Below are 22,312 nucleotides of genomic sequence, written 5' to 3'. Positions count from 1 at the left end.
CTTATTTTAATTTAAAACAAATGGAAGATTTACTTTTGATTACTATCTAAGAATTTTATGAATTTGTATACGGCTTTTCTTCAAATATAAATTTATAATAAAGAAGCCTTAAAGTTTTGAGATGCTAAAGATGAGTTTTATATCAAAGGGTTTTGGAACGTCTCCTTGTTTCTAATTTTTGTGATTTGTGCTATTAAATTTTTCATTTAAATGCATATTACATTTCCAATTCTATGCCGATTTCTATGTTCAGCTTTATCAAGATGAATATCTGGTGCCATACATTCCACGAGTCATTTTGATTTTTGTTTTGAATTTTTGTATATCGTTATTTATAGTTATAAAAGTATGCAGCCACCCTCAACTACATTAATAGATATTCAAATAAAGTCAAGACGTTGTAACGTCATCTGCTAATTTACATAAATAGGCAAGCATTTTGTTCCTTCTCCCTTCTCGCCACTTTTACTCGATCTGTCGTTATTCAAATTACTGCTACTCGGCGAACGCGTGGAAATGAAAATGGGAATTACAAATCGTCTCAAACGTTAAAGCGTGCGGCTGAAAATTAGCCTGGGCGCATTGGTTACGAAGCCTGTAAGCGAGTCTGCAAGGAATACGTGGTGCTTCAGTCAACTTAAAGCCACCCAAATTTCCACCCGCTCTCGCATAAGTAAGCAATGGGTACCAATTCGATTTGACTTGGTTGAAATGGAATGGCAGCAGCAACAGGTACCTCGTCAACACAAATAAGCATAATTATAAAGAAAAACAATTACAACATCATTGGTATACTTGGTGTAAGAGTCTGGCAGATCTTTAGCATACGTTCCCAAATATTGTACTTATATCTGCTCATGATGAATGCAAATGAGAAAAAGGTGCCACAACTGGGGCACGACTTACATTTTACTCTAACAATTGGAAAACCAATATATCCGAATTGGTGCCATTCATGTCCTGGAAACAGTTGGTCCATTTTATTCTGCATTCCCACGCGTGCGTGTGTGTATTTGTGTATGTATTTGGCGAGCGGTTCAATTGAAAATGAGAACCCCTTCGAAGCTCTCATGCATTCGTTCAATATTTGTGTTGCTTAACAAAACCTTGCGGATATTGCAGGGAAGCGCACATACACACACGTAAATACACGCTACTACATTTTTATTGTCCCTTTCGCCCCTTTCGCCCCTTTCGCCACGTCATGCATGTGTGTGATTGATCAAATGTAGGTTACTGTTGGGGAAATTTAGTAAATGGCGAACAAAGTCATTAATTTTGTGAGTTTTTATTATGCCACCGATATTCCTGTTGTTGTTGAAGTTTCTACCACATTTATTTAGGCCACAAAGAAGGACTATATAGCACTGATTTGCTCATTTTATGAGACCACAAAGAGTGAAACTTTAATATCAGACCTGTCAGATGTACAGCTGCAGTCAAAAAAATAGTAGTTTGCCCAGAGAAAAACTAAAGTAGCAAATATATGTCATATGTAAGTAATCTATTTTGTAGGAAAAAATGTACTGTTTTCGGGTGTTTTTTTAGCTGCATGAGAGCTATCGATATCGATAACTATGGTTTAACAGCAGAGAATGGCCAAATATGCTGACATTTTGGTCCAGTAAGGCTTGGCAAGTCATAATGAATCGTTTAACGCCGGAAAAACGCTTCCAAATTGTGCAAATTTACTTTTGAAAACATAAATCTGTTCGCGAAGTTCATAGAGCAAAGTGTTGAAGATTCGCGGAAATGTCTACTCATTGTCGTTCTCAACTTGCTGGTCTTTGTCCTTCGATCGCGTGGAAAATTTGAAGTAAGGATCTTGGCTTACGTGCCTAAAAATTAAGCTCGTGCAAAAATGGAAGCCAAATTACCATCGTTTTCGCCGCATTTTTGCTGATTGGGCTCATTTAAATTTGTTATTCAGAATTACTCAAAAAGTAGTCGAAAATTGAACTGATTAAATGGACAATGTAACTCATAGCCGTGGCGGTCATATGCCGGATATCATACTCAAAATAAATGCCATAAAATGACTATAATAAAAAAATGCATTCCAACAATATTTATGTTTTGTATTATCATTCTAAGTTCTCAAGCTCTTAAAGAGCATCCGATACATATACTTATATTTCTGTTGATATGCATACAATTTTCTGCAAGTTATTTCCAGATTTTAAATTTACAACTGCCCTTTTGATATTCACCTCGAACTTCTCTGTTCTATAACTTTAGCCGTTCAGTTGCCAGTATCACCCAGAGATGACCGGAATTAAAAAAAAAATATTTTCTAACAAAAGTTATTCTAGAGTAACAAAGACATTGCCTATACCTTCAATGTTTCTTTATCTATCATCTAAATATTTGTAATAAATATCAAATTTCAAAAACTGATGATAACATTGTAAATATTTGTTATTAATTTTCTTATTATTTCAAAAAATAGTCTTTACACGTTACATTTTTAAGTAATAAAAGTTGTTTAGTAAAAAACTAAAAAAACAATTGTTAAATTTAAAAAATTATTAGTTTATTGAAACTAAAAAAAATATTAAATTTCTTAAATTTTTTGTATAAGTTCTGATTTTTTTTTTTTTTGCTTACATTCTATTTACATATACGAGAAATTTAACTAAAAAAATACGTTTTTCTACTTAGTTTGGCTTGGAAATTGGAGAGTTAATTCTGTCGGCCTTAAACCACTCGCGTCACTTTGGCCGGGCGCTTTGGTCATTGTTTTATTGGAAGAGCCAAGGTTGTGTTATATTACATGATTTGTTCATAATTGTACATATGCCAATTTAACATTTCTTTCTCAATAATTTGGTCCAACCTTAGAAAAAAAAAAACCCGCACACCCAAACATCATACGAATCCCTCATTTCAAATATTTGCATTTGTAAATATTGTAGAGTAAATTCTCACGAATTGGTGCGATTATTTTACAGTACAATTAAATGAAAAAAATGGGATACGTAAAGCGGCACCGACTACAACTTTTTTCACCAAACCTGTATATATAAGTACATGTCATATAAACCTTCACACAAATTCAAAGATGTCAAGCATAAAGTGGGGGTAGAAAGTTATATTTGTAAGTCTAATGTGAAAATGTGTCGCTGATAGCATTGACGTTGCAAAATTAAAAGGCAACAATTGTGATGAAAGCGAAATGAACAACGTTTGAGTAAGGCGGAAGCGAACGCAGTGGAAACTTAAAGTAGCACAAAAGTGGGGGAAGAGTATAGGAACCCTTTAATTCGCTGTTATGTACTATGCTAATGCCTGTGGTAGGCAGTAAAACCTCTTCCATATTAGTATTCAATATACACATCGCTTTTCATCTCTGAAGACCGATTAGCTGAAAAAACAAATACGATGAATGTTTTAACCGTTTCGGGACGGGAACTTTTGTGACGTACAATCTCAAAGAAAAGTGTTTATTTCGTCTCCTATGGCTATTTTAAGAAAAGTAATTTGATAATATATTTTTAGCGCATCCCTAAAAGGAGATATTGTCCTGGGATAAAAACATCCCAAATCCATCTGTATTCAAAAATATTAATAAAAAAGGTGATATTGTCCTGGGATAAAAACATCCCAAATCCATCTGTATTCAAAAATATTAATAAAAATTGTAGACTTAAATTCACTCGATTTCATTTTATTTTGTCGTTTATATATTCAATTTTATCTTATAAGACATTATATTTATATCTGATGGCAAGGAGTAAAACAGTTTTTACAAAATGCCAAGTTGCAAGCAATGCAAATCTGATTCGTACGGCTCTCTTTGCCCAATTTACGCATCGTTGTCTCTTGTTCGTTCTTTGTGGCAAATGATCTCCCAGATTTTGTTTAATTTTTTTCTTCATTGCGGAGATCGGTCCTGTTCGAACTTTGCGCTGAATTTTCGCATTCTTTTTCCCTTCGTCGATGAGGCATTCGGATAGCTCTACCAAGAATCCCAAGAACGGTTCTCTTTTCTGACGTGGATGGTTTGTTTCCGCCTGGATAATCCAAGCATTTACGGTGCATGTCATCATAAGTCGAAAGAAAACTTTTCGCCACCATTTAGCAGACTTTCGGTCTAGTTCATACAGGGTAACCATTTTGTCGGCCAAATCTACGCCACCCATAATGTTTCGGTATGTTTTCACTAAATCTGGAGAAGTCACATCAACTCTGGTGCCATCTTTTTGTTTTCTTTGAACGGTGCCCACTGTAGCCTCATGGCAATTGCTTAGAAGCATTACATGTTTAGTATCTTGCCAAACCACTGCCAAAGTACCCGATGAATTACACTTGAAAACATATTCTCCTCTGTTTAGTTTTTCAGTAACTTTAGGTAAATTTTTTCTGTTAGATATCCAGGTACCTAAAGCTGGAAAAGGAATATTATTTATCAATTTTGTTGACGTGAAAAAACGGTCAAAACACAATGTAGTGTCAGGATATCTGATGGTCGATGCCAATTTCATAATAACGCGTTCGCCTAATGTGGATGATGTATGCGAATCGTCTTCTTTTCCGGAATATATATTAAAATCGTAAGTATAGCCAGTCATACTGTCGCATCTCATCCATAATTTTATTCCTCTCTTCACTGGCTTCAATGGCATATACTGCTTCAAGGTAGAGCGACCCAAAAATTTGGTCATAGACTCAATGCTTTGGAATGGAGAGTCGGATCTACATTTTTGAAAGGTGCTTTTGAGGCAATTGACCAAATCATCAATGAAATATGTTTTAGGTTTTGGATCAGGCTGGTATGATAACGAGGAAAAATATAGTTTGGACATAACGTGTAAGAACCGATCTCTGGACATGGCTTTTTTTATGTATGGATTCCCCAATGAGTAGAAGAGTATAATGAATGATTTGGGACTGATTTGAACCAAATCGCTTCCATATTGTGACAGATACGATTTTTTTAATTTCTTCGGGATAAAAACATCCCCATCGTCCCGAAACGGTTAAAGCAATCATTTCAAATTTTCTAAAGGTTGCCGTTATCCCTTTACTCGTTCCTCGACTTCAATTGAGTTTCGGAAATAAGCGCCATACCACTGTTCAACTCGAACATGCCTAACAATTTTCATAAATAAATCCAATCTTCATCTCCCATTGCTTCGCACACGTATTTTACTGATGCTCTTGTCTTGACATATTGTTTGGGACTTAATTGAATAAGCCAACAATCCTTTCCTTATCTGTTTAACCACTTATTGCAGCATACAATCTGCTCCTTCCATATTGGCTGTCCTCTCACCAGCCGCACAGTCGGAAGATATATTCGTGTGTTTGAGGCCATCCATCATAGCCCGTATACGACCTTGCACACATTGCAATCTTTCTCGGTGCAGTAAAATCCAATTGCAGCTCAGTAAAGCGCGATTTCTCTTGCAGCCTCTTATTTAGCCTGTTTTTCACTGTTGCCTTCGCTGTTGTCGTTTGTGACAATTGAAATTCAATTATAAGTACTCACCACCTCGGTCCACAGGCTTCGAACGCCGCCTCAAACTTGCGTAAAACCCATGGCTGTAAGCACTATATAAAGCGAGTGCACGCGCATGTGGGAGCAGCTCTTCTCTTTAATTGCGTTATAAAATTTGGTTTCTGTACTTTTTGCGTAACTTTTACTAACTACTGCGTCATTTTCCTATTAATTTCAGCAAGCAAAGCGCTCCTCGCCGCACATATTTAAATTTGACGAGCATCAGAGCTATTTGCAGCAACATCAGCGTAAGGACTCTGCGAGTTCCGAGGTCGCTGCTCTGCTCTGTATTTCCGGACGCACAAGTCGCATTTCTAGTGTCGGCAGTCAAGGTTCAGCTGTGAGTCGTCTTTCGGCTATATCGGGCGTTTCGCGTTCGCCTTCACCACATCGCATGCTTTTGGAGACATCATTTTGTGGGCCAAAGCCATTGGAAAATGTAGTAGACGGTCACATGTCAACCACCATTGAACCTCCAACGGCTGAGTTACTTGAGCAAGTTTTGTTGGCACGTAAACACGATCCAACGCAGGCAGTGCTGGCGGAAGGTATTACCGTGGAAAGTTCGCCTAAAAAGAAGGCAACATCACTGTTGAACGGTGAAACTAAGCCCTCGTCGAAAAGTGCTAAGAAAGTCGAGCGACCCAGCGCTGTGGCTACTTCTGCCTCTGGTGTTGGAAAGCCAACTATGGGCTCTCAGCGTCGAAGTACCAAAAGTCCTGGACAGATGGTAATTGGAAAGACCCCAAGTGGCACCGAGTATATACGCATTAACCTGAAGCCCGACTACATGTACGACGATAGGGGTATTGCACCTCATGAAAAAGTTGTAGAGGCTCCGAACAGTATCGCACCACTTTATTCGCGTAGTCAGAAAAAACCTGCTTCGCTCAGCTTAGGTCGGACTGCCGTAGACGAGAACCGTCTCACACCTACGGCAAGTCCTAAGCCCGTGCGTCATGGTGTTTTTGCCAAGGACGCACACGGTAGCCGTTCGCCTTCCCCAGCTACTGTATCAGTTTCACGGAAAAGTTCGTTTAATTCAATATTTCGCCTTGGCGGCAAGGATTCACCCGATTCACCACGCGAACGTTCACGTTCACGTAGCAAAAGTAAAGAACGTCAACCGCCGCAGTCACAAAATGTTACGCCAAGCAAACAAAAATCCGTTTTAGCGATTTTCAAGCCAGGCAAACGTGGCAGTAATGCGGGAGCTGATGCTAAATCTTCGAAGAGTTCCTCGCCAATCGATGGCCATGAACTTCAGCAACAGGCTCAACAAATGCGCAGCAAGTCACATACACCATCATCAACTACTACTGGCGGAGGGTCTCGGCCTGCGAGCAGATTACGTTATTACGATGAGCCAGTAGAAGGCGTGATTCATATACCTCTTCATACCCCACCAGAGGAAAAGGAGACACGAAAATTACTGCATGGTATACAACAACTGAATGCGGAGCCGATGCGTCCAGTACCAACTGCTATAACTGCTAGCCAACTGGCCGCGGCTGCTGCAGCTTTGAAGCCGGTGGGGGCTCGTAAGGGTTCGGGGAGTGGCTCATCAGGAAGCGGTCAATCTCAGCCACGTTCTCAACAGTTAGACAAATTGCAGCGCATTGAAAATCTCGATGCCATACACTCGCTGTCACAAGATGATGACAATAAAGAGCGCACGTGGAGCTTGGAGGTGAACAAGCATAGTTCACAAGATTCGCAGGAAACTGCTGGTTCTGAAGCAAGTTACGCGAGCGCCATCAAAGTAAATCTTCGTTCAAACTTGGCAAATGTAAAAGAAAATGTGGTACAAGAAAATGGTGTGGCAGCGGAGGCTGAAGTTCATCGATTGCCCTCAGTAGATAGTGGTGGTGAGATAAAAGTAGTTGAAACGGTAGCCATGGTGAACGTGAACATTACGCAAGTTCAGCCCGAAAAAGAACATTCAAAAGAAAAGCGTCGACTGCTTTTTACCACACGTCTAGGCTCGGGTAGTCAGGATCAAATCTTTTCGACGCAATTTAGTATTTCAAAGACCGAGAGTCAATCTAGCCAGCTATCAGAGCAAGTACAGGAGACAATAGCTGAAAGTCCTGTGTCAGAAACCCTACACAGGCAAGGCACAGTGATACGCCGCTCAGAGGAGGAAGTGGAAACCGCTACTCAAGTAAAAGAGTCCAAAGAGCCGACTAAATTGCCACCCAAACGGCGAAGCTCCACAGAATCGTCAGCACGTCGTCAGAAGTCGATCTCTACATCTGAAGACGAAAAACATATTGTGCAAACAACAGTTACTGCAGTGGTTATGAGGCGTAAAGAATCCCATGAGGAACCAAGACGAAAATCGCGGTCTACATCCGAAGAGGACGCAGAGGCTGGTGGCGGTGTTCTAAATCAACGACATTCGCGTTATCTGGAAAACTTTGATGTGCGGAAAAAATACCACGAAAATATACCACGAAAACCGAAACGGCAAAGCGTTTCCGAAACAAAACGTGGTGAGAGCGCAGAGGAGACCGCTATAGCTGCAATAGGGCATCAGGAATATCAAAAAATACCGAAACTACAAAAACAACAGCAACAATATCAACAACGTAAGCCAACACTGCCTCAGCCGCCACCACCATCTACAGCCCCTTCACCTTCACCGCCTCCAACTGCTGCGTCCGCACCGGACAGCCGGTCACCAACGCCTACAAAACGTGCGCCGCGTTCACAATCCCAGTCACCAATAGATCGTTCTGGAAAGCAAACACCCCTTAAACCACCAAGGACCTCGACACCCACTCGCCGCTCACATGTCGCACCCGAAAGACAATCAATGCCTTCAACCGATGAGCCAGCTGAGTCATCCGAAAGCGAACGAGACTCAGACTTAGCTGGTGGCTCTTCAGCCGCAACCGATCCTAAGCGGCGCCACTTGCCACGTCATGTGGGCGCCATAGAAGATCACGAAAGTACAGGACTCGTATCGCAAGAGTCTTTCGACGAGCTTCCCTACGTGCCCACCACCCTACCAGAGGAGCGCGCACAAGGTATTCCGCTCATTCCTATGAAAGATCGGGCCAACATGGAATTGAAAACTTGTCCTGTAGAGCGACCACGCTCAACTACACCACTAAATCCCTCACATTTGGAAGAATATTGTGGCATAGTTACACCCCAGGAACAAACTTATGAATTTACTGGTTCCGTGCCCGTACGTGGAGAGAAACTACGCATCAGTCTGCCACGTAAAGACTCTACTAAGGAGCGGGTACAAAGCGCGAAGTCACCACGACGCCCATCCAATACGAGCGGAAAATCTTGGTTCGAGTTCGCAGAAGAGGGCCTGCGCGCTACTGCGGCCAACTTGGAGCGTAAGGACTCCAATAAGCAATTGCTCACACAGCAACAACCAGAAGTGGAAACTAAAACAAAGGCGGCTGTTGGTAAGGCCATCACAACTACAGTGCAAACTACACAAAAACAAATCACATCAACCTCTGGCACCACATCAACGCAACGCAAACTTTCCGGGCACTGGATAGATTTCGAAAATATACCAGAAAAACGCAAGCCACCAAAGCGAATCACGGCATTGCCCAAAGATGGGGCTATAACAACAACTACTAGCAGCAGTCGAACTCATGCCACCGCTTCGAGCGCCCAACATGCAACGTATACCCAATCACATGGGCATGTACATGGACATCCACCACCACAACCCGATGTGACTATGGACGGCAAAATCCATTACAACTACGTGAAACCAGAAGATTGTCAGTGCGAGTGTCACGAGGCAAAGCGCGAAGGGGGCGTCGGCGCTGAGGCAAGCGATGATGCAGGCACCGCCGGCGCGGAAGATGAGGCTGAGGGCGTAGCAAGTAGCAAATCCATAACCAGCGTTGATCTGCTACAGCAAGGTGAGGATATGTTGCCTCTGCTAGACCCCGACACACAGGATGGAATTGAGCCAAGGTAACTGGAGTGGGTAGCTCTTACTTACAGAACGGTATTGTCACTTATTTCTTTTTCAGTGACTCCTCACGTGAATACAGCTGCTATACGGATGACGAGATGGATGTTCCAATGCGACAGACTAGCTCAAGATGCCCGAAGAGCAATTCCTCAAAGGTTAGTGCATACAGAGAGCATAAATGAAAAAAGGGTTGCCAATAAAAGACTATTTGCTTTCAGTTGGACGAGTTTCCGCGTCGTGATGTATCACACAGTCCCCGCAATCGGAAGTTTCCGGACAATCGCAAGTGAGGCCTTTGGCGGTTCTGCAATGAGTTTTTTGTTTTATCTTTAATTTCGTTGAGGAAATTCGCTTATCAAAACTTGTCAGTTGACTTGGAGTGGCTGGAGTAAAGCCCCTTTACTCCGCTTTTGTTAATTTGTAATCATCCTTTTAAGATGAGGTAGTAAAATTTAGTCAGATTTACACTTAAGTAGTCGAAATATTTTACATTTATTTGTGAAAGTATGATAGTTGCAATATTTAGATTATCTTTTTTTTACAAATTTACTACACTTCGTTGGGATCAGTGATCTTTGTTTAATGCTTTAAATTAGTTAGTAAAATGCAATTAAACTGCCAAAAACCGTAGCGATGGTGAAATCGAATCAAATCTTTTCATTACGCGGCACAGAAACGAACACCTTTTGAAAGGCACTCGAACACGAAAATTGGCTAAGCATTCAAATCAGAACTTATGAACCATTTTATAAGGAATCAGCTAATACTTACAATACACACATATTACTACTACAAATACAAGTACATGCATACGTATATACAACCATATATAAAGCATATGAAAAGTTTACTTATTAATACACACATACATACTTATACATACGTACTCGTACATGTTCGTCTCACTTACATAAATACTTGATATCAAATTAGTTAGCTGAGGATTTTTATGAATTTAGGAGCGCAAGAAAATACACTTTATACAAAAATACGACACGCAAATACTTGTATAAGACACTCGGTTGCTTAACTTTTAGAGCTACTTGGTAGGGCAATTGTGTTAAAGGGGGCTCGGGCTTCTTAGGAAGAAATATAGCGCAGATGTATTGAATAATTAACATCTCAGTGTTATTGTAATTTCCCAATATTTGGAAACCAAATTCCCGCTAAAAATACTCTTAAATATAGAAAATATTGTCAGTGGTATTGTTGAAGGAAACGAAAGTTGTTCAAGGCTGTTATCAGAGCCTTTTGACATTAAATGTATGTATGCGTGTATACTTGTCGTAGCTCTAAGAATTGAATTGCATATACATACATATTTCGCTGGCCTGTAGTAGAGCACATTAAATTTGAAATTAAGATTTGAAAAATTCTTATGACATTAATAAATGGGTCCTTTAGTATTAGGAATTATGTGGCACCCGATAGAGTTGTTTGACAAATATGAATAAGAAAGAGTTGTTGTTGTTGTTTTGAATAGAGAATAAGCAAAATCGACCCTATTCAGAGTTCTAGATGTTCATCCATGTATTTTTATAAATCCACTAAAAATCGAAATTGAAGCCACACGCATGCAGGTATGTGTGCATGCACGTAAAAAGTCCGAGTGCTTCTCAGAAACTTGAGCACTTACTTATGCTTTCTATCTTGAGATTGCCACTCAGACTTCCTCTTCACGAGTGCATACAAATACCTTTTCGGAAAAGCGCTTAGAGCTTAGAGCAATAAATAAACTGGAAACTTGTATGACTTTAGGTTGGTATTAGAAAGGCGGAAGTGATACCTACAGGGTGTGTACAGTATTTGAGTGCAACTTGAGAGTAAAAGTAATTCGCTTTTATTTTTAACCAAATTTTAATGAATCTTCACGATTTTTTTACAAAACATTAACCATAAAATCATTCAATAAATTTTCAATAACCTCCCCAATCGGGGTCCAAAAACGATTGCATGCCCGAATCAAATGGGCTTAACGGTATTGATTGCAGCCTTCAGAGAAGAAATGGTGTTATTGTTTTCACGCTCAACTACGCCCCATACCTTGTAATCCAGGGGATTAAGGTCTGGAAGTCAGTGCTCTCAGGCTGTTCAGTGTTTTTATTTTTGCTTAGAAGGCGTTTTGTTGTTGCTGGTGTTGTGGCAGTAGCTTTGCCCTGTCAGTGTAGTGTAAATCACCGGTCGTCTTCGTCGAGATCATCTAACGGAAGGCTCAGGAAACTTGCTGTTTCGACAGGTTGGGTTGACAGTCCAGAGGGAGAGGGGTGCTAGATGAGCGTTTTGATCGAATAACTCGCTGTTCTCATGCTTGCTCCGGCGTAAACTGCCTTCTGCGCATAACGTAGGTTTTATACCGAAGATCCTCAAGAGCAACTCGACGGATAAGACCTTAAGAAACATTAACCTTCCTCGCAGATCGGACAATGTCAGAACGTTCCTCGGGGTTTTGTGTTTTGCAACAAATTCTGTATCGTCGCCTGATGCTTCCAATTCCCGGCAAACCTTATGAACGAATAAAGGGCGTACTTAAGAAAATTAGAGATTTCTAAATCGGTGTGATTTGCACATATGTATTTGTATCGCTTATAAATTCAGTTATAGGGACTTAGGTGTAGATAGTTTGACGTATTTGCTGTCATAAAAAAGTAACACGAAATTTTCCATGCTTTTGGTTAATTATCTTTCATTTGTAATATTAAGCGCATACCTCAACAATATTTTCCTCAAAGACATTTCCAATCAAAGTTTAAGGTATTTTTAATTTCTTTGAATTTTCTGATAAAATTTGCTCGATTTTCGCTCAAACTTCGAACCAATGGCAGGATAAAACGTAAGCTATTTCCATAACAGCTTCCATTTTCAGGTGCCTCAAGCAAGCTTGTGCGCTTATAGTGGAACTCCTTCACTTTTTCTCTTGCGAATTTATTTCTAACAAAGAAAGCCAAAAGTATAGTGCGAATGAGGGGTATTTTATTATGGTATTCAAGTTTTGGAAGCCAAATAAAATCGTAAAAATTGTATTGTGCTTTCTAAATCGAAAAATATTATTATTCCATTTTTTATGAAAATCTTATTATACAGTTCTGAAATCATATAGCCATTTAAACATTTTGTATAAGTCTCTGATTATGATTTCCCTTTTTCTAATAAACCAGAGATATTGCCGCATAAGTGCGTCGTACTATAATCCCATCTCTAACGCAAACCTTGCTAAACTACGAACTCCTTCATGATATCCTTAAAATTGATACAAAATTATTACAATAAAAACGTTTATCGAATTATTGCAGACAAGACGTATAGTTAAGTTGTTGGAAATGCATTTAATTACCAATTAAGAATATTTAAAATATAATACATGAATACAAGAATTTTATTTAAGAAAGAAATAAAAAAGGAAAAAATCGCAGGCAACTATAAATCGGAAAAAAAACTTACAAAAAATATTTAAAATGCGAGAAAAATTGTTAATCACTCAAATATTGACTTATTGAACGGTATTTAATATTATTTATTTCTAGTCAAAATACAAATGAAGAAAAATTAAGTAAAGCAATGCTTAAAGATTTTCAACTTATAATTCGCAAGTAATTGAATTCATGCACTTCATTAACATATAATATAATACTTACAAAACCTTTAAGTATAAACAGGGAGGAGCATTGAATAAAAAGTACTACTAAAATGTATTATAAGTTAAAGTGTTTTCTTTTTCAAATTTTCCATTGTTGTGTAAGCCATTCAGGATTTATGTTTGCTATTCGAAGCGCTTGTAATGCAGTTTTTAAATTATCGTACCGAAACGCCAAATTTGTGTGCTCGCTTGTCAAATAGTCAAATACCTTTGCCGTTATGGCTCAGTGCCTGCGAGGTAAGAGGTAAGAAAAAAAATCCATAGACGTGAGTTTGCATGCAAAAACTGCGATATACGCTGAAATCTGGTATAATACTAAATATTATAAATACATATATATCCGATAAGTTTGTATGCGTGTGTAGATATGAAATGTAGCTGAATGAATCATGGGTGAAAAGATTGGAAAGGGGGGCATTTACAGCACATTACATTCCCAGTTAACAAGCGAAGCGGGGCACGCAATACCGGAAAAATGTGGGCACACATAACACCATCTTGAAAATACGAATTTATGAATGCAAAAAGAGTTCTAAAATTATAAATACTCGCAGTCGAAATAGTTAGTTGGCTACAGTATCTACAGCAATTTTCGAGAAGTCCTGATGAATCTGCTTTTTTCCAGTAATTCAGCGGAGTTGTAGCTTGCATACTGATCAAAAACAACGTATCTACGCTGCCGTATGCAGACAAGTTGTTTTTTAAAAGTATTTTTGATCGTTTGAGGCATACGATCGTCTGCGCAGATACGGCTTTTGAACAGGTTTTCTCGCAAATTCTACGCTCGAGAGAAAATCAACGTAGAAATCTAACACAATCCATTATACGCCAGTCGCTGATACTTCTTGATAATTTCGAGTAAGGGATTGACTTCCACTTGTTTACAAACAAATTATCTGTGTCAAAGATAAAAGAAACACAAGCCATTGACTAGAATTATATAAGCATTAACTAAAAAATAAATCTCGTCTGCATTGTGTTAGCGGAAAATAGCCGAAAGTGTTTTGTTTTCACAAATTTTTCCTAAAATATCAAATCTTATGATTACAAATAAAAGTTTAAAGGGGTTTCGTTATCATATACTTATCGCTTCTGCGGCAACAGTTTAGTTCGAAGCGTAAACGTCATGCAAACCTCTGGATGACCCTCCCCTCCGGAACCGATCGAAACATACTTAGTTGAATGTGAAAGCACTCCCATCTATTCTTGTAAAGTGAATATATCAAACCCATCTTAAAAACTTCTTGTGAATTATTGGGTATATATGTATGTATTTTAATACTTAAATATTAAGTTTAACATTTTCTCTTGAGAGACATCCGCTTGACCGAATAGTCCCCTATTACTATTGATACAAGTTAATAGGCAGGAAACTCAAGTCAAGAGATAACCACTCAGTCATCACCAACTTAAACATATTTTGTGACGTCCGTTTATAAATTTTGGCATTTTCCTACGCGTACATATGCACATTAGGTAGTATATTTACGAACTTTAAAACATCAAAAAATTGTTAACTCTTTAATTAAAAAACTTCGGCAATTCAAATTTAGCCCAGCTCACTGTTTTTGTTTTCAACACTAAAATTTTTTCTCATTGCAACCATTTTCGGAGATAGCAATAGAAGAAGTATATGTACATAGGTGAACTCTTACCACCAACCATTCGCTCTCTATGAAGAAGGCATTTAAGTTCTAGTGAGTGCGCACTAGCCACAACCGCTTAACTAAATCAAGAGTAACAACAAAAAGTCAACAATTTAGCCGCAATCTACCTTAAACATCTCTTGAGGGAACCTGTAATCCCTATAGGGCGCGATCCCAGGTGGTGGATAGGGGAACGCCGCCCAGGTATGGAAGGTAGGAGAGTAGGTCTCCCGCGAACCACACAGGTCGAAGACGTAAACTTCGTTAAAAAAATTCCCTCAACCCGAGGTGTAACGCGACCCGTGCCTATTGGGTGGGTGTGGCAGCCGGGGGATAAAATTAGGCTGTCTCTTAACAGGTCGCCTCAGGTTGTAACGGTGGACTTACCATAGTATGGGGCGCTGCCATGGCGGGCCGTTTATTTCCCCTACATCCTCATTGGTCACCGCACATGGTGACATGGGCAGCCCTCTGGAAGGGCAGGAAGGGCAGGGCAGAAGAATGAACAAACAACAAAAAAGAAAAATTTCGGATAACGCTACCAAGAAGACGGACAAACGGGCGGACACAAACCCAAAACGAACGGACAAGCGGACGCACCCATTGACACAACAGATGGACAAATGGACAACACGGACCGACACTAACGAACTGAGGAAGTTGGGAAATTCTTCAGAGAACGAACTCTTGGCCTCCAGCCTCCAGAGACGGTTCATGGCAAAGCTGAGGGCCACAGCACGCCATCAACTTTAAATCAACCATCTGCATCCGCTGATGCTAAGGGGCAAAAGCGTCAACACGTTAAAAAAGGCCCGTCCAGGTATAAGCTTTACTAGAGGTCTCTGGCTATTCTCGGTAGAATAAGCAAAAATGAGGCCGAAGAGAAAACTCATCCAAAGGACGCGGCCGATAAGACAAAGTGCCAAAAGGTGGTCTATGAGTACCTGGCATTCCAGGCCACCCAGAAGGCAGAAGCCGTGAAACGCAATCGTTCGCAGGACGAAAGCGAAAAACCTACGAAGAAGCACAAAGTGTTGGTTCACACCGCTTTAATACCAAACGCACATTTAATGAGGTGGCACGGGATCACCTGCAAATAGCGTTGGTTGATGAAATAACTAACTGCGGTAAACCTGCATCGAAGAAGTGGTCCGAAATCGAGGCACGGCTGTCTCGCAAGCCCGGAGGGTCAAGTGCCAGGATTCGATTCAATGGAGGTGGTCCGCGGATACAAGGTGATCAAGTGCGATGATCAACTCTCCCTTAACTTCCTGCAAACAGTTTCGGGCAAGATGCAGAACGACTGGGAAGGTTTGAGGCTCAAACTAATCCCGGCCAACGAAATCCCTCGCATCTGGATACCGAACATGGAGTTCGAAGCTAAGCAACTAATTCCATGCTTGCAAGCACACAACCGCACTGTTCCGATGGATGACTGGAGCATCATCAAAGCGGAGGCTCCGCAAAAGAACAGTGTGTCCTTCCTTCTCCAAATATCGGAGGAGAGCATCAAGCCACTGGGAAAAGTGGACAACAAACTTCGGTTCGGCGTCAGGAAAACACAACTGAAGATATTTCGCTCTGCAAATCCGGAGGATGAAGAGGACGAGGTTGATGGCGCCAACGAGTTGCTCACGGACATGCAACTTGACTACGCCGCATCTACCAAAAACGATGGCGCTAAAGAGCAGCACCCGGGAGTGCAGCTTGGCGACGCCGTCAAATCGTAAAGCGACCAGCAGCATGGGTCTCAAGGTTGTCCAAATAAGCCTGCAGCATTCGCGGACTGCAACGGACAACTTAACCGTTCTCCTGGCGGAGGAGGACGTCGACATCACATTAATCCAGGAACCCTGGGTGCAGAGCACCGAGGTGAAGGGGTTTACTGGAAACAACCATAACCTTTTCTACAAACGGACTGAAGGTAACCCCAGATCTTGTATTGTAGCTAAGAAACATTTGAACATATTTTTAATCCCGTCATATTGCTCACAGGATGTGACGGCTGTGGAGGTAGAAGCTGCTGACGGTGTCGGCATCATACTGGCTTCCATCAACATGACAAATGACCGGCCAAAACCACCCAAGGAGGCTCGTCGGCTTGTGCGTGAAGCTAGAAATAAGAACCTGCTACTCGGATGAGATGCCAACGCAAGGCACTCTCTATGGGGCAGCTCGGAGGGGAACGAACGAGGTGAGTCTTTTTACGACTTTATTATCACTACTAACCTGACGGTATGCAACAGAGGTAACACCCCCATTTTCACCTTTCCTAGTACGGAGTACTTTAGGAGATAGGCGGAAGTAATTGATGGTACTTTACTGTCCGAAAACAGCTCGGTAAGGGTAGACAAATGGAGGGTTTCCAACAAAAATTCTTTCTCGGATCACAGCTTGATCCTTTACGAGTTGGATCTTAGGGTGGATACACCCCTACCGTATCGAAACCCACTAAGAACTAATTGGAACAATAGGTTGGGAGGAATTCCGATCAGCCAAATCACTCTCACGGAAAACCTTGAAAGTAGGGTTACAACATTGGAGAATACATTCAATAGGGCCTACAAGACCTCGTGTCCAATTAAATGTATCAAAAAAAACACATCCTCCCTGGTGGAGCAATGAGCTCTCGAAATTAAGGGAAGAAGCCAGAAAAAATTTGAATCTCAGCTACTCAACAGGTAATTGGCAGCGGTACAGAGAAAGTCGGAGACAGTACAAAACGGCAACTAGGGCAACTAGATTTTTGTTCTTCGATCGAGTCTACCAGAGATTCTGTGAGGCTCAGCCGTATCTTGTCCAAAGATCTTTCAATGGCTTCTTGGGTCAAGAAGCCAGATGGCACTTGGACTTCTATGGCAGAAGAGTCTCTAGAACTTCTCTTAAATACTCATTTTCCGGGATGTAGCGCTCACGATAGCGAGGTTGGAAGAATTCGGCGGAGCCGCTATGAGCCACAGCATCTTTCGGATGTGATAGTTACAAAAGAGAAGGTTGCATGAGCAATCAAATCGTTTTAACCTTTCAAATCTCCAGGCCCTGACGGGATTTTTCCCAAGATGTTGCAGGAAACTCTTGATAATATTCTGCCTTGGCTAATGGAAATTTTCAAAGCGTGTCTAAACCTAAGTTATGTTCCAAATAGCTGGAAACCTGTTAGAGTCATCTTTATACCAAAGGTAGGCAGAAGGGGGCATGAATCAGCGAAGGACTTTAGGCCAATAAGTCTGTCGTCCTTCCTTCTAAAAACATTTGAACGGCTTTTAGACATACACATTAGAAGCTCGATAGAGAGCTCTAGTATAACAATTGCACAACATGCTTATCTCAAAGGCAAATCGACGGAGACAGCGCTTCACGAGGTAATCCGAACAACAGAGGGATCTCTAGCAAGCAAACAGTACACTATGGCAGCTTTTCTTTACATAGAAGGCTCATTTAATAATGTTAGCATTGATGCTATCCAAGAGGCGTTAATAGACTTAGGGGTGGAAAATTGTATCAGCAATTGGATCATCTCTATGCTAGAAACCAGGATAATTAGAGCTAATATAGGCAATATCAACATAACAAAAAGAGTCCACAGGGGCACTCCACAAGGGGGAGTATCATCTCCCCTCCTCTGGTTATGTGTTATTAGTAAGATTTTAACAAAACTTAATGGAGGAGGGGTAAAAGTGGGTGCGTACGCTGATGATGTGGTGTTAATGGCATCAGGACTGTGTGCCAATACGATCAGTGGGATCATTCAGAGGGCGCTAAGCGAGCTTAACTCTTAGGCTACAGGCTGTGGACGACTGGATAAGAAGTCGGTAACGAGGATGTGGCAACAAAAAGATGCGGAAGCGCTAGTTGGATTCGGGAAGAATCACCACTTAAACCAACCAACTAACCAACCTTAAACATATGAATTTTATACTGCAATATACAACGCAGAAGTGCAGGTATGTTACGTGTTTGCTTATAATTTATCTGCTTCTCATTGCCTTTTCATTTTCGCTCTCTGCAGCGCTCAACAACTTGTTCTCTCTTCTATTCGTTGCAGCTCGTTGCAATCCAAGGTGGATTTATAATAGGTGACGGCAAGGCGAATTTATTACAGGTGACAGCAATCACATATGTATAAGTAAAACCCTACATGTATTTGTTGTTGCCTTTGGTCCAAGCATCACGTCAAAATCAGCTGTTGGTTTTAAGGCCGATTTGATTGAAAATGTAAATAAAGCAAGGCGGATTTATTATAGGTGATGGCAACCACCCAGCTGAATTTTTCGCCGTAAATATGAGTTGTATCAAAATGACATGCTTTGTTTGCATTGGTATGTTTACATTCGTACATATGTTTACATTTGTGTTTACTGAGCTATTGGTGCAAATAGAACATTTATTCACGTATGCCAATTTTATAACTCGCGGTTGTCCTTTAATTTAATTCATTTAAAATTTTAGCACAATTTATTGTGGCTGTATCATTGCTAGACCGTGGTGAATCATACAAAGCACTGGTTCGACTCGCTGCTTATCGAAAAGACGTACAAAGGTCCACAAGAATTGGCAATAATTTTATCTGGTTGTGGTTTATATACTTACTGCTGCATTGAAGCTGCTTACTGACTTCAGATTACCACCTCTTCCCATATAGGTACGCCGCATTACCAAGGAAAGCGCCAATGAAGCATGAGCGTGGTCTCAAGAAAATGAAATGGCTGGTGAGAAAAAGTAGTTTCTATATGTAGAAACATTTTCTTTGCTATATGATTTTTTCTATAATTTAGATTTGCCTCATCGCAATAAAGCAACCAATATGGGCCGGTCACTGTTACAAAAACTAATTTATGATTATGAGTTAGAAAATTCTACTAGCGTACGTAAATATATAGCAAACAAGCTGCTAAGTCTCAACGCTTTTATACCGCAATGGCTATATAATGACTACAACTTATGAAATTTGCTATAAAAACGTTCGACATAATTTATTAAAAACATGCATACCAACAGTTGGAGAATCGTTCAGAGCTATTCTAGTTGTTCGTCAAACATAATCCCTTAATTGAAGCTGCCGAGTTGCCACATGCACCGTTGGAAGCTAGAAGCGAATATTTCAGTTTTAAACATACAATTGCGATTATAAACCAAGAAATTTTGTCTGCCAAGAAATACATTAGATATTTTGATGCATGGAGTGAAATTGAATGGTAATTTAGATATCGAGTATGAGCAGGTATGCATAATAATAATTCGAATAATATGCATAAATAATCATTTGTTTTCTATATCATAGGAGCTCACAGATTTAGAGGACGTCATACAGACCTATATCGATACCACACAGCGCACAGCAAGGAAAAAATCAAAATGGATTAAATAAAATTAACATAAATTTAAATTAAATTAAGTAATTTATTTTTCAATCAATTTTTCAAAGTTCAAGAACTTATGTTCTAAATACAGGCTATAAACATCATTATAAAAAATGAATTCACAAGATTGTTACCAACTTGTTATCCAGAATTTTTAAGTGTACAGTTTTAGATGTAAATCATAGCGATCGATTTTCCATAAAAAACATGAAGCAAACATTTTTATGTAATATGGTATGCGTATCTCAAGGTGGATTTCTGATAGCCATTAATATCCTATGAGGATATAGAATTACACATGTAAAAATTGCAAATTAAAAATGTGATACAAATACAATTGAGCTCAATATTACATACATTACTTTCTGTACGCAGTAAGACTTTAATTTTGCCCTTGTTTCGAAGTTTTTTTGCGTTATGTTTCCCTATTTTAAACTTTTACGTGTCCAAACTTAACTCTCTACATTCAATTTCAGTTTATGCATGCCCATGGCAAATTCTGAAATATGTATTAATAATTAAAATACCGCAAACGGAAATGATTTCTTTCATATCTACAAGAACTTACAATTCACACTAAGCAATTTAAACGCTGATTTTGACGTGATGCTTGGACCAAAGGCAACAATAAATACATGTAGGGTTTTACTCAAGGCGAATTTATTACAGGTGACAGCAAACACATATAAGTAAAACCCTACATGTATTTGTTGTTGCGTTTGGTGCAAGCATCATGTCAAAATCAGCAAGCAAATGTAAACATACGAATGTAAACATACCAATACATACAAACAAAGCATATCATTTTGACGTAAGCCATAACTACGGCGAAAAATTCAGCTGGGTGAATGCTGTCACCTTATTAAATCCACCTTGGTTTTACTTATATGAGGTTGCTGTCACCTGTAATAAATTCGCCTTGTAAAGAAACAGAGCACTTTGACATTCAATCCACCAAACCGGCGCCACGGCGAATTAATTAGGAGCAGAGAAAACTTTTGTTGAAACAACTCATCACCAAGAATCGAGAATGATAGAATAAAAGGCGTCTTCTGAATTCGCTGTGACGTCAGGCTTTGAGGATTTAAAAGGAAAAGGAAGAAGAAATACTTGTTTGTGAAAGAAAAGTTGGTGAAAGTAATAGAAACTTCCAAACACAAGAAATTATACTCACTCACACACAATTTCTTGCCACGGTGTCATTCGCATAAAAGGAAGTATTTTTATAATTCCCGTTTTCACAATTTAACACGTGACACTTCGTTTCCATCAGTTTGCTTAGCTCAAATGTCATAAATCAAAATATTACCAAGCCATTCACAAACATGTAATTTCTCCTTCTTGCAGTACTCAATTCGCCTTATTGTATAGAGGTTAAAAGTCCTTTAGCCTTTTACTTTATTACGTAAAAGTAGTAAGTCTTTTCATGATGAAATGTCAATGAATACTGAAAAAATTACATATTTAGTTTGAGAGTAGGCACGTGTGATCTATAAAAAACCCCTATTGGAAAAAGTATCTCCAATCTGATTACCCTTTATATCTGCAGCGCTGATGTCACAGCGAATGCGGAATGCGTAACTTTATCATTATTGGTTATTAACAATTTGAATTTATTAACAAGGTTATTATTAATATCAATGAAAAATAATAAAAAACAATAACAAAACAGCAAGACGAATCGATTAAAAGTGGTAGCTGATTTGTTTTTTTTTCGCCGTGTACATTCGGATGCTCGCACAAAACTAAATTACGAATCATATTATTTAAATTCAAATTTGTAATCTGAAAACAGATATCTTAATGAATTTAAATTCAAAAGGCTTTTTGTAAATATTTAAAATAATGAGAAGTGCGCAATTTGTTTTAAAGAAATAAATTACTTCTTTGATTTCCCCTTTGACGTGTCATCCTAATATACAAAATATTGTTGTTGGTCTAATGCCACCATCTTTAATGGAGTTGCATTTTAAAAAACGAACTTGCCGCAAAAAACAATCTGATCCGTTTGACAAAGTCTTATTATTTCCGCAGTTTCAGATGGGCAGCACTTCAAACTTCAAACACTTAAAATTCAGTAATGGCCTCTGGTGACGGTCAAGCATTGTTTGACAAGAACTTTATATGTGTGCGTGTCGGGTGCTTGACGCTAATATCTAAAATTTTTGATTTTTACCGACAACAAGTATGTGTGACACGACGCCACCCGACTGC

At 39.5% G+C, this 22,312-nt stretch overlaps 1 protein-coding gene and 2 long non-coding RNA genes across 8 annotated transcripts in view; 2 read left to right on the top strand and 1 right to left on the bottom strand.

The window, feature by feature from the left end:
- LOC128859332 (proteoglycan 4) overlaps positions 1–13,316 on the top strand; it is a 33,015-nt gene extending 19,699 nt beyond the window's left edge. For all 6 annotated transcript variants that reach the window (XM_054096285.1, XM_054096284.1, XM_054096283.1 and 3 more), the window contains 3 exons: positions 5,679–9,457; positions 9,517–9,613; positions 9,677–13,316. In XM_054096285.1, the coding sequence (XP_053952260.1) occupies positions 5,679–9,457; positions 9,517–9,613; positions 9,677–9,748 (3,948 nt within the window). In that variant the 3' untranslated portion in view covers positions 9,749–13,316. The remainder of the gene's footprint in view (positions 1–5,678; positions 9,458–9,516; positions 9,614–9,676) is intronic.
- Positions 13,317–19,052: 5,736 nt separating this feature from the next.
- LOC128859343 (uncharacterized) lies at positions 19,053–20,461 on the top strand. Its single transcript, XR_008454133.1, has 5 exons — positions 19,053–19,130; positions 19,188–19,308; positions 19,381–19,447; positions 19,514–19,959; positions 20,020–20,461. It is a non-coding gene; the product is annotated as an uncharacterized LOC128859343 (long non-coding RNA).
- Positions 20,284–20,975, bottom strand: LOC128859344 (uncharacterized). Its single transcript, XR_008454134.1, has 3 exons — positions 20,667–20,975; positions 20,456–20,597; positions 20,284–20,374 (listed from the first exon to the last, which is right to left on the bottom strand). It is a non-coding gene; the product is annotated as an uncharacterized LOC128859344 (long non-coding RNA).
- Between the last annotated feature and the right edge of the window lie 1,337 nt (positions 20,976–22,312).

This window comes from Anastrepha ludens, chromosome 3 (genome assembly GCF_028408465.1).
Source record: "Anastrepha ludens isolate Willacy chromosome 3, idAnaLude1.1, whole genome shotgun sequence".
NCBI lineage: Eukaryota > Metazoa > Arthropoda > Insecta > Diptera > Tephritidae > Anastrepha > Anastrepha ludens.
Note: the sequence above shows the minus strand (reverse complement) of the source record. Positions and strands in the feature narration are given on the sequence as shown.